The sequence below is a fragment of the Mytilus edulis genome, chromosome 12 (genome assembly GCF_963676685.1).
Source record: "Mytilus edulis chromosome 12, xbMytEdul2.2, whole genome shotgun sequence".
NCBI lineage: Eukaryota > Metazoa > Mollusca > Bivalvia > Mytilida > Mytilidae > Mytilus > Mytilus edulis.
Genome location: NC_092355.1, coordinates 33,215,532 through 33,228,651, shown reverse-complemented (window position 1 = coordinate 33,228,651; position 13,120 = coordinate 33,215,532). Strand labels below are relative to the sequence as shown.

General features: G+C 31.0%; 1 protein-coding gene across 2 annotated transcripts; it reads right to left on the bottom strand.

The window, feature by feature from the left end:
- Nucleotides 1-792: 792 nt before the first annotated feature.
- Nucleotides 793-12,246, bottom strand: LOC139498298 (C-type lectin domain family 18 member B-like). Of its 2 annotated transcripts, none has more exons than XM_071286665.1 (8): nucleotides 12,176-12,246; nucleotides 10,220-10,295; nucleotides 8,739-8,867; nucleotides 6,187-6,351; nucleotides 5,275-5,354; nucleotides 3,013-3,124; nucleotides 1,632-1,860; nucleotides 793-877 (listed from the first exon to the last, which is right to left on the bottom strand). In XM_071286665.1, coding segments are annotated over exons 2-8 (783 nt in total). In that variant the 5' UTR covers nucleotides 10,287-10,295; nucleotides 12,176-12,246; the 3' UTR covers nucleotides 793-876. The 2 variants fall into 2 exon arrangements, with proteins under 2 accessions (XP_071142766.1, XP_071142767.1); XM_071286666.1 differs by lacking the exon at nucleotides 12,176-12,246 and adding an exon at nucleotides 10,809-10,935.
- Between the last annotated feature and the right edge of the window lie 874 nt (nucleotides 12,247-13,120).

The window sequence follows — 13,120 nt, the reverse complement described above, 5'->3', positions numbered from 1 at the left end:
TAAATGTAATGAATCAAGGGGATTGAAAAAGACGAAGATATGGTGTTCAAAGGATGAGCTTGTTTTCTTAAAGCAAGATGTTCGTGCTAAATTTGAAGCGTAGTAGTTTGTTTACCTGTGTTTGCATATTTGAGGAGTATAATATACGCACAAATCTGAAACGCATCGTTATTTTTTCTTCATCCTAGTATGTTGCATCGCAAAGAGTGAACACTTAATTGCCAGCCCTGCTAATTCGTCAGAATTTATTTTTCTAGTTGCACTGTTAAAAAGTTTTGAGACTTTGGTTTTAACAAACCTTTCATAGTATCTGATATTTTTTCAATAAGTTAACGAACGAACCAGTAAGATCGGACCACAATTTGTAGACAGTTGAGATTTTAAAAGGCATTGTTTGATGGCAGCAGAGTATCAAGTTTAATATTTTAGCTGTGTTTTTCTTTCTCTATATTTATCAATCATATCTTACTGGTCACATTTATATCGGTTTTTAGATGAAAAAAAGGGCATCAGTAGACCTTTACCTTTAATTAAATGGCATAAACCGATTCGGAAGACAAATGATTTAGCAGCAATAAAAAAAACCAGGAAACCGTATAACTTCAGATAGAACAAGGTATAGTGGGTTGATAGGAATTAAATCTCCGATAATGCAAATATCACAGACGTTAAAATCGACACTCAATTGGGCATAGGACACTATTCAGTTAGTATTTGTTGAATTGATTTGGTATTTAAAGATGTAAGACCCTAAAATATATTGGTAGGCAGTAGACAAACAGATATACGACATTGACTTTTCAAATTGTTTTATTAAAACTGATCAGAATGTCACATTATGCTGATTTGTTCTGAAATTGATGACTGCTACTGTCATCTGCAAAAGATGAAACATACGATTATATGTATATGTGAATAATTATATCTAATAATTCAAATTTACTTAAATCACTTAGTCATGTTAATGAGTGAATACCTAAATATCTCATAAATATATTATTGAGTGACATACAACTATGTTTTCACTTATTTGAGTAATAGTAAAACAGAAAGCTCAAAAAAGATACCGGCCATTTTGAGCATTGGGAAAACAATAAAAACGGGTTAAAAAAATCAATACTCAAAAGTTTGTTGTCTGACAATTGTAAGTTTAGGATGTGTCTTCAATCTAAGGTGTTGACAAGCCAACACATGTAGACATTCTATCACACATGTGTTTGAATAATCATGGTCGTTGTCAACTAATTCTCTAAATTTACATTCGGTGTCTGTTATTTCCAAGATAAGATTTCACAGACACGTTTATCAAAGTAACCTGATTTGAGAGAAGGATAGAAGTCGAAATTCCACAACAGACAATTGCTTTTAAATGCTTAACCCGTTCCACAAACATTATAATATAAATAATTTGTATCAGATATTTTCGCACCAATTAACGGAATTGAAAATGTTGACAAGAATGAAATAGTGATATCATATTTAAGAATGTGTGTGAATACTTTCCATTTTATCATGTCATTTGAAAATAATGAAAAAACAATTATTTTGATAAAAGTGAAATGAAAAAAGAATGCAAGGATGTCAAAAATGTATAAGTTATATCTTTTTTTGGAATATATGTAAATACTGACCAAATTTCACACAATGCTTGGCAAACGGCAGCAGTCACGCAATTTGAATCAAACCATTGGAATGATGTTCTAGGATTTAAGGAAACACAGTCCACATTAGTTGTTAATCTTATTCTATCTTTATTATCTGGTTGACCTTGATACCAGTCAGTGTGTGACAGAGGATGACCCGAAATCCACTCAAATGAGTTTTCGGTCTTTATGTCTGTTAGACCTATCCACCAGTGATCTAAAATTACATTAACCATAAGTTGACATTGATTTACTTCCTGAGTTAAAAATCGAAAGAATATCAACACCACACAGAACATACCGTAAGTAAACATGTGAATAGACAAGATTATTTGTATGAAAAAAAAGAGAATTTATAAAGTATGAAAGTCATTCGTAAATTGATACAGCGTATCTACATGTATTTCTATGGACAAGATAACTGATTAAGTAGGTGCACACAGCAACGATTATTCGTGGTTGATCCAACTATCGCAAATTCGTTTTAAGTCTTAAAATCTGCCAAACATTCGTTATAATTATGAACGTTAGCATGTCACACTGACATATTATACTATTGGTAGTGATTTCAGCACAGCTCAGTCTAAAAATTATTTTATTATAGACAGCAATATAACAATGCACGTATTATATTTACATGGACATCAGCTTATCATAATATACCGATACTATCTAAATCCTGTTAATATTACAAGATAAAAAATTCATATCAAAATGTAGTATTTGTGAAGCATGAAAATCACGTAACTAATTGATAAATATTTGCTCTGTTTTTTTTTTATTTCAAAAGGTTTCAAAATGATTTTCATGAGCGCAAAACTAGGTATAACTTTCATTGTGTTCAGTAATGCCAATTGATATGAATTTAACGAGCGCAATACATGTATTCCGAATACCTTCATTGTGTACTTTGATGCCAAGTTATATAACTTCCATGATCATAATATAAAGACAATTCCATTAGTTTGATTCAACTATGATACTATTTTAGTGTGTATGTGTGTGTTAACGAGTGTATTTTGTCAATTGGTATCCTTCATCGATTTCAGCCAGGTTAACAAAATTGCATGTTCCTTAAATGATTCCGAAAAATAAGAGTTCAAGTCTTATTATGTCATTTAAATACATAATAGAAACTTACCAATTGAAACACGCTGTTTTTTTTTTTATTATTATTATTTGTATGTATTGGCATACAGTCGTTGTGTACAGCACGTAAAATTATGTATTCTAAATTAAATCATAGCGCCAATATACAAGTCAACCTCAAAAGTATTTGAAATTTTGAAAAATCTTTGAAAAATGATTATATCGTATATAGAAACATAACCTTTGAATGATCTCGTAAATATGTTAAATAAATCCTTACTAGGCGAAGCTTCTCCTGTCGTCTTTATCAAAGTAACAACATATTTTAGAAATTGGTTTTCTTCCCTTGTTTCAATCGTTGTCAGATTTCCTCCTTGAGTTTCACAGTAATTCTACAGTAGACAATATTCAGCTCAGTAAACACATTTCTTAACACAATTTCGTATAAATAATCTACGTTAACGTAGTATTCGTTTATGCAATACTCGAGAACAAAAATATGTTAGATAATTTTTAATGATTTTGGAAATAGCTTACATTTACATTTTAATACAGTGTTGGTTTATCTCCTCTTTTCAAAAAGAAACCTCCCATGCATATGTGTTGTAAATATTTGAATTTTGATCGAAATCAAACCATCAAAGAGGGATGTATCTTTTATCTATTTCAAATTGACATCTGACTTGTTTAAAGTTTGATTTTTTTGGTCTATTTTACAAATTCATGTTTATCAGACATGACGCCTGAAATCAACACTTAACATGTTTAACGGTCACTACCAAACACTGCTTGACTGATACGGTACCTGTGTGGTTTAACTCTAGAAAGAGAGAGAAAAGCTTCAACAGTCTTTAATTTTAGGTATTGAAATTGTCGTTTGATCTGTAACAGAGAGGCGAAAGATACAAGAGAGACATTCACACCCATAAGTCGAGAAAAGACCAACAGACAAACAAAAGTATACAAATCACAACGTAGAAAACTAATAACTGAGCAACACAAACTCTACCAAAAACTGGCTTTTATCGCAGGTGCTCCAGAAGGGGTAGTTGATCATGCTCCGGATGTGGCTCCCTTCATGCTGCTCATATTAGTACAAACCCGTTCATAAATCTAATTCAATAGGTGTCATTCTAGAAAAGTATATTCTGTAACAATCAACTCGTGATGGCGTAAGTAAAATTTACAAAGGGATGATTTCAACTTTACCACTTGGAACTATTGGTTTAATAGCTCCTTAAAGTAAATAGAGTAACTGCTAGTTGTGCGTATTTTTTCAAATTCTTAAAATTTGACTGGGTGAAAATTTGCATGATAATTTAGATATGAAAGCAGTAGACGCTTATCTTTTTCGATTGAATGCAAGACTTGTACCTTGTATTGGGTCTACCTGCTATTCAAGAAATAAATCAAGGTAACAGTAACTTGTCAATGTTCAAATCTCTTAAATCTAATAACAAGAGATACACCAAGCTGATAAATGTAATTTAACGATATCGCATGAAGTTAAGTAAAAGAAAGAAAAAGGATACAACATAAGTTTTAAGCACCTTTTACCACGCTTACATCAGCCACAATCCAAAAACACAATCAGTAAAATTGTTAGAATCGGAAAAAAGGACACAATCAGTAAAACAAAAAAATATGCTGACGCTAATGATTCTAAAATCAACACATGCGTGATGACGGTGAATGTTATTTACTGTCGATTTCACTCGTTTGTATTCCTAATTATGTTAAAGAACTCTGTAAGGGTACACCCCTACTTAATAAGTCAGTAAACTGTGAACACGAGCGTGCAATGTCAATTGAGATATATCAACTCCATTCCAAGGGGTCAGTGGAGACGTTACAATTGCAAGATTTGAAATCAAGGATTACATTTTTCAGAACTTGAAGACATTGTGTCTTTGTTGAGTAAAAGATAAAAAAGAAAATGGGAGGCAGACCTTAACAAGATTATTGAACAGATCAATAATCTAAAGCACTGAGGCATGCATACATTCATCCATTCATTGTAATCTTGATTATTGACCACAGAAGATCATCATTATAGGTGAATGACTAATTAAAAGATTCTTATGCGATTGTTATACAGGTGAGAGGTTAAGCTAGCTATAGAACCAGGTATAATGAACCATTTTAAAAGTGGGAAAACGCCTGTACCAGTTCAGAAATATGACAGCTGTTATTCATCGTCTGATATGTTTGAGCTTTAGATTTTGCCATTAGATTATGAACTTCCGTTTTAAATTTTTCTAGGAGTTCGGTATTTTTGATTTTGTACTTTTTGCTAGATGTAATAAGACCGGAAGTTGTAAAGTGCTAATTCACAAGGTAACAATTTATGACATATAACCATACCCGGAAACTTAATTCTGAATCTAAGGCGATCATTGTCCTTAATATTACATTTGTATACATATTGTACCGGAGAGTCAATCATACTTTTTGTTCAAGGGATGGCACACCAAAAAATCCAGCAATATACAAGCATACTAAATCACCATTGCGGTATGTTAACATAAATAAATAATAATACCTCTGCTGTATACCAGTTATATTTTCCACACCTGAATATGTATGTTGATCCATCAAACGTAACAACAGTTTCTGGACATGCTATAGAATCAAGATATCAAATATTTTGTGTTGGCAATGACTTGAATTCGTCCTTATTTACTAGTTTAAACAATATGTGAGCAAGCTTTAAGTTTGTGTGTGTTTTCTAAGAAACTCAAAAGATTAAAAGCAAAACTTTCTGCAACATTGTTTTAGTGTATGAGACAATATCTGAAAAAGTTTAATTTTTGGCAACAAGAAAAAAAACCAAACAATGTCTTTAGACTCTGTATTTTAATCGCTCAAATCGTAGAACGCACATTTAAGATTTAGGAACTGTTGTCTTTAATTCAAACAATTGTTAAATCTGATAAAAACAATGAAAAATTTAAAAATGGTACAAAACAATTCCAGTTCTTTCCTGTTACCAAAGTGAATCAATTTTAGAAATTTTCTAATAGGAATAAGGAATAAGTTTAAGATACTATTTGTGGTTTACTAGTATATCCTACACTATTTTTTGAATTGCCATTATCTATTTTAGCATTTGCAATACAAAAAGGTTAGGTAATATACTAAAATATAGTCAGATTTGTCGGTAACATGAAAGAATCTTGAGTAACAAGACAGAGTTGGTAACAGGGAGGATTTTTTTTTAAATTGTTTTATTTCATAGTTTAAGAAAAATACATTATTTCAGATTGGTCACAATTGGAAAATAACAACAATTTAGAACGTGATTGACATGCATATACCAAATTTTAGTAAATATAATACTGACAGTTTACTTTTGTGAACTCAGTACTTTCAGAGATAGTTAGATGTTATTAAAATATAGTTAGGTTTATAACTTCATACCACCTACAATATATAGAATATATAGGGTCCGTACCAAAGCATATAGGAATATAGTCACTCCATCCGTTTTGTGAGCAAGTAAGTACTGGTTTTCCTAGAAGACGATACCCACTTTCGCAGGACAAAGTTGCAGTAGAACCAACTCCTATACCATTTATAATGGCTTTCCCGTTATCAATCTGTAAATCCTCACATTGAACTGCAATATATCTCTTAAAGTCATATCTTAATTATTATTAAAACAAATAAATAGACAAACATTATTTCCATGTTCTCTTCACTATTAGAGGTATCACGATTTGCTACCGTACCAACCGTACTACGAACTGGGAGATGTCATTTAACTTTTGGGAATAATTGATGTATAGACTTAATATCAACGTATGTTTTATGAATCATATACAGAACTAGTTTGAGAATTTTTAGCTGTAATTTGGTAGTCATTTCATGTTGTTACTTCTTGTATTCATAATAAACAATATTGTGTGCACTCGATTATGCTTTCAAGCAATCGTTGCCAGTAACCGTTGTACGAAATGTGTATAGTGAAGAGTTATGTCCCCTTAAAAATCCATAGACAAAAAGAAGCTACAACATGTGAACTACAAAACAAATTTTAAACCTATATAAATTTTGTTCGTAATAACTTTATATCAATATAAAATGATTTAGTTTTGTATTTTGTGGTAGGTTTTTTAAAAACATGAACACATTAAATTTGTTTTAGCAAAATGAATTGACCTCAATAACAAAAACATAATGATAAAATAAATGTACAGCCAATTATATGTTAATTTGCCCGACCGTACAAGGGCTGATAAGCCAGTCAAGGATGTTTAAATCTTCCATTTGTTGTGAAGTTTGATTATCTTTTATGAAAGTAATGGTTATAACCCTTAAGTTATTGCCATTACATGACAGTGTTTATACTTTCGTAGTGTGCGGCAAAATATTCAAGAGAAAAAGAAAAAATATTGACAAAAATGAGATTTTAGTCATGAAAGATATTGTAGAATTAAGAGCCTATAGTTACCCTTAACTTCCATATCCTGATATCAAAGATATAATTTGCCTTTGAGCAAGTATGCATAGAGCTATAACTGATATCGTAGTAACATGACATCATCCCTTGTTTGGAAAATTACCTGTATCCTCGGATTAGAAGTTTAAAAAAACCCTTCTTAAATGACTTTGCTATATAAATTTTAGTAACAGTTCATATATCTTTTTCGCAGTAAGCCGTGAAAAAGAAGAAAGCCTATAGTTGAAGTATGTTTCGTAGGATCGTATTCATGAAACAAATAAACCTGAACAAATTACCTAGAAACATTTACCAACCGATGAAAATGATCCATAATGTTGTGTACAGAAATCAGTTGTAACTGGTGCAAAACACGCAACATAGTATTTCCCGTAGAACAATGCCAAGAGTTAAAAGAGTCATATTGCATTAGTGCAAAAATAGCGTCAAATTATTGCCATAATCAGTGAAAAAATATGCTGGGATGAAAGAAGTCTATCTAGCATTGCTGCACATATAAAATGATTTATGGATGGATACTGGTTAACAATATCCCTCGTAGATTATAACTACTGTATATACTACTCGCAAGCTCGTGATGTACACACAATTACCAATATTGATGTAAAAACAATATATAACAATATAATGATAAACGAAAAAGATGAAATCGATCATATTGTAATGATAAATATTTCGACTCAAGAAATGGTTTTCGTTAGTGTCATCATAATTCATATTCATTCTTAAAGTAATATAATCAACAACTTTTTTTTTCTAATGATTACATCCGCCCCGAAAAGGTCAGTGACAAAATATAAGGAAAAAGATAGATTGGTATTTTTACCACGTGTGTTGCGTTAAAGGAAAAAAGTCAATACAATTTTCAAAACAATTTTGCCATTTAAACGCATACAATTTATAACGACACCAGTAGATATTATTAATAAATAATTTCTAATTATTCCAAATTCTATTTAAGTATTAGAAAACATTCTCTATTCTAAGTTTTTTTTCTAAATATACACAAAACGAAGTAAAAGCCAAACAAACAGAAACGCCAATCTATATTTAGAATCTAAAGGTTGAGGCAACTCAGTTCCAGTAAAGACTATTTGATTTATTCTTGTGTGCTCACAATAAATATTCTCGTTTAAAATCACGAAAAAAGTGTTCTAGAAGTATTGAAATCGTAATTATATAAAAAGATTAAGCTTTTTATCGCTGATATGCAATTCGATTTCTTTAATTTTACCATGATGAAAACAATAATCTCATGCATTAAAAAATATCTCCAAAACAGCACCAACGGTTGTGTTACGTACCAACCGTACCTGATACGTAGCAAATTGGGAAATCTCTATCAAACTTACGAAGGTATAATTTGAATTTCACAACTTGGATAAATACAAAATAAATTCGATGAAAACCAAAAAAAAAAGACAGAAAATCACTGAATTACAGGCTCCGGACCTGGGACAGGCACATTCTAGATAGTATGTTAAGTTGATATTCTTCAATCATACCATTTCAACTGTAAGATAGCAATTATAATGCATACTTACAAACACAACACGATCTTTTACCACAGCATTTGCCTTTCTCTGTCCATCCTGGACCAAACATGTTAGAACAAGTTAAATCTGTGTTCTTTCCGCATCTTCCATTTGAGACCTTACATCGACGATTGAGTCCTTAATAAAAGTACAATATGAAATATGTTTCTAGAAAAACTTTTTAAATTTTTGTTCAAAGCAAATACATTGTTATTTATATACAAATATTTTGATAACTATTCTAATCCGTATGACTTTTTTCTTTCGAACTTAAATGTGTGCAACACGAAATGACATGATGTGACGCGAAATAATCGCTAAGAGGCAAATGCTATGACCGCATAAACGTAAAATAACAAAAAAAAACGAACTTCAAGGAAAAATTTAAAACAGAAAGTCCCTTAGCAAATTGCAAAATCAAAAGCTCAAACACATCAAACGAATGGATAACAACTGTCATATTCACGACTTGGTACAGGCATTTTATAATGTTTAAAATGATGGATCAAACTTGGTTTCAAATCTTTGTATATAAATTACTTTGTATTTGCTATGACAAAAGATTATATGCATGTATTCATTGATTGAAAATTACACCAACTTAGTTTACATTGACCCGAACTTCATAATTACGTTTTATAAGATTTATGTCGTATAACAATAGACTTACAATAATATAGTGGTTATTGTGATGTATTGTGACCCTAATTTACAATTAAGCCAGTTGTATATGTAAGCCTCAAATCTAAGTCCGGCCTCAAATGTATGTCCTTTCCCAAATCTATGTCCTTTATTTGCTCAAATCTATGTCCTGTATTGTCTCACATATATACTCTTCATTTACTGAAATCTACGACCAAATTTGTCTCAAATCTATGTCCTTTCATCGACGTGAAACATAACAAAACGTTATTAAGTATATGACGTCACTACATAAAAGGAATGATGGCGGAGTAGGACACTATTCCAAATGAAGGATACATTATATCTAATAAGCGCAAAAAAATGTATTTGAAAGGATCCAATTCCAAAAACGTTTTTGACGGATATGACTTACATTGTACTGATTGGGAAGGCCACAAAAGAACTTCAAAATTTGGGAGTAAACAAAATTTGTTGAGGAATGGAAAGTGCCGTTTTCTGACAGAATGGTAAAAAGTTTTTGTCGCTTTACTCTTATGATCAATGATCTAAATGTATATAAAGGAAATCTCAAGACTTAAATAACAATCATAGGAAATGTTTGGACAACGAACAATTATTCCGAACTTATTAGACGGGCATAAATTTGCGCATTGCGACACAAACTTGAAAAAAAGATTTCAAACATAATAAAATGCAGATTTAAGACTTTATCTTTTTAATGGACACATATTTGCGATGGATATAGATAATCGATTGACGTCACGATGAGGCATATATTTGAGAAACGGACACAGATTTGAGGCCTTACACAGATCTGAGGTTTACATATATAAAATGATACTTACTACTTCCTGCGTTCGATACATGGTATACGGAGAGGGCAAACATAATCATGTACCAACAATTCGACATGGTTTGATGCTGAAACATTTACATTGGTCTTATTACATAAGTTACAAATTTTAAAATGAACGTATACTATAAAAAAAAATAGGAAGATATACTATAAAGTCAATAAGACAACTCTCCACAAGAAACCAAAAAGAGACACATAAATTAGCACGGATTCAACAACGAGTAAAACCCATATTGTAATCATACCGTCATTGATACAAGACCTCAAAATTACATATTTTAAACAAATATGATATATAGCAACAAACGACAACCACTGAATTCAAGGCTTCTCACTTCGGACAGGCACATACATAATAGGGCGGGGTTAAACATTATAACGAGCGCCCAACCCTCTCACTACCCTGGGATAGTGGTGTGACAGTACAACCTATGAACAAACTATATTAATCAGTTGAAATGGGCAGAACGCAAGTCAAGCAAGTAACAAAACACAGAGTGGACGTGGTATGGTACTTATACATCACCACATGAAACAAAAAATGCATTACGTACATACTAGTATCTGAAAGTACTCACAGTCTCTGACAGCTAGTCCTATGTAATCGTTATTGCAATAAAATGTTACTTTCTTTTTTTTAATTTAACTCAAAAAAAGGTATAGGTAGATGTTGTACGTTAGTCACGCATTACATCATTGTTAAACATGTGTTGCATATCGTACAACGTTCAATTAATTATGCAGAATCAATAATGACTATTCTAGACAAGGTGGTTTTGCTAGTAATTTACATTGTAGCCAATTATAAATTCATAAATAAATAACGATGTCTAGAATGTGCAATGTGTTGTAAGCTTGATTTCACAAAGGAAGGGCTTCCAAAAAATATTTCAGCAAGCTGGACATCACGATTTCAATCCCTCAAGACTAAGTGGTAAAGGCAATTGTTGTTATCAGTTGACCATCATATAACTAATGATTGTTATTAAGAAACATTATTAAACTTTAATTTAATATACATTTGACGTTCTAACGTAAAATGTTAAATTAACAGTGCATCATTCAAGCCTTAGATTCTATATTTATGCAAAATGATATTGTGGAAAATATTTTCAAAAGCGCATTTTTCTAATACTGGATGTTCAATTGACAATGGTAAAAACAGGACCAGAAATTAATACGTGAAATCTGTGTACGTTTACAAAGCACGATTGAGTGTAAATAGCTCAATCCCAGTGATTTCTTTTAAGGAAAATACTTGCAATTAACGTTACATAAACGTAGCAATGATAATCATGATTATTCAATTATTGTTGAAGAAATTAGGCTGGTTAAGTAAATTTCATATTGCGCACATGCAATCTTTTGACTTGAAATTAATTGGATGCAAACCGCTGAAAAGATTACTTTGAATAGATCTAGTCAACATGTTACCTGAACAGGTACATTTCAGCTGTCCGAACATAGAAAATACTTTTAAAAATCATTATTCTGTAAAAGACCATAATAATAGGATATCCACTATAATAAATTAAATAAGTACACTATACTACTCAAATGAATCTGTTTGGCGGTTCATCTTGACATCACACGAGGTACACTATACTACTCAAATGAATTTGTTTGGTGATTCATCTTGACATCACATGAGGTACACTATACTACTCAAATTAATCTGTTTGGCGATTCATCTTGACATCACATGAGGTTCACTATACTACTCAAATGAATCTGTTTGGCAAATACTATACAATTAAGCATCGAACATCAGAAACAATACTTTAACCTTTCAAAAAAGTTATACGAGCAAATACTCCATTTAAAAGGGCATCATTCCCTTGCACAGACACAACAATAATAATTGACGTGTTCAAAGGATATGTCTACATTACTTTGAATTATTGATGAAAACAACAATGTTAAAACAAATATGTAATTACATTACCTATTATCTGATACAATTCAAATGGTAAAGCGATGAAATGAAGACGTGTATAAACCTTTATGATGATTAACCAACGTAAGTAATGAAAACAGCTGTTTACAAAAATCGAACATTGAAAATATTTACATACGTGTATAAAAATTGATGTTGATTAACCAACGTGAGTAATGAAGACAGCTGTTTACAAAAATCGGACATTGAAAATATTTACATAATTTGTTACAAGATTCAAAACTGCATGTTTTTTTTTCACTGTAATGTTAAACGAAAAGTACATGTACATGTTTATCAGGTCAGTTTTCACGGACTTTGTTTTAAAATTTTAATTTTGTTTTAATTCAAGGAATTTTCCTGTTAAATGATGTAGGGTCAAAAGAGGATATATTTCTACGATTCACATCGGTCAATGTTATTGATGAGAACAATCGCATGTAACGCTTTGTATAATCAGTATGAATAAAATGAGAGTTTGAAGTAGGCCAATAAGACAGCTACACACAGTAATTGTTTTTGCAATAAAACTATATTTTTTTTTATTTAACTTCAAAAACTTAATTTCACAAAAAATTGTGAACACAGCCCCTTATAATACTATACTGACAACAAATATTTTTGTAGAGATGACACATATATTCAACTTTAAAATAAAAATACCCAACCAAGGTAAAATGATGGGCAATACAAACAAATTAAAGTTGAAGTTTCAAACAAAATCTAAGAACGTATTAGAAATGAGATTGTTTATCATTTTTTTAAATAGTGGTAAAGATTTAATGACTGTTTGAAAAAAGAACCGCTAGTATATCAAAAACATTCTGGAGTTACATTGTAACCTTACTTTTTTTCTTATATCTAATTCAATAATATCTGGATAACTTATGAAATATTGGTAAATACAAATGTTTAAACATAATCAAAGGAATTGTTCATGTGCATGCATTTGGC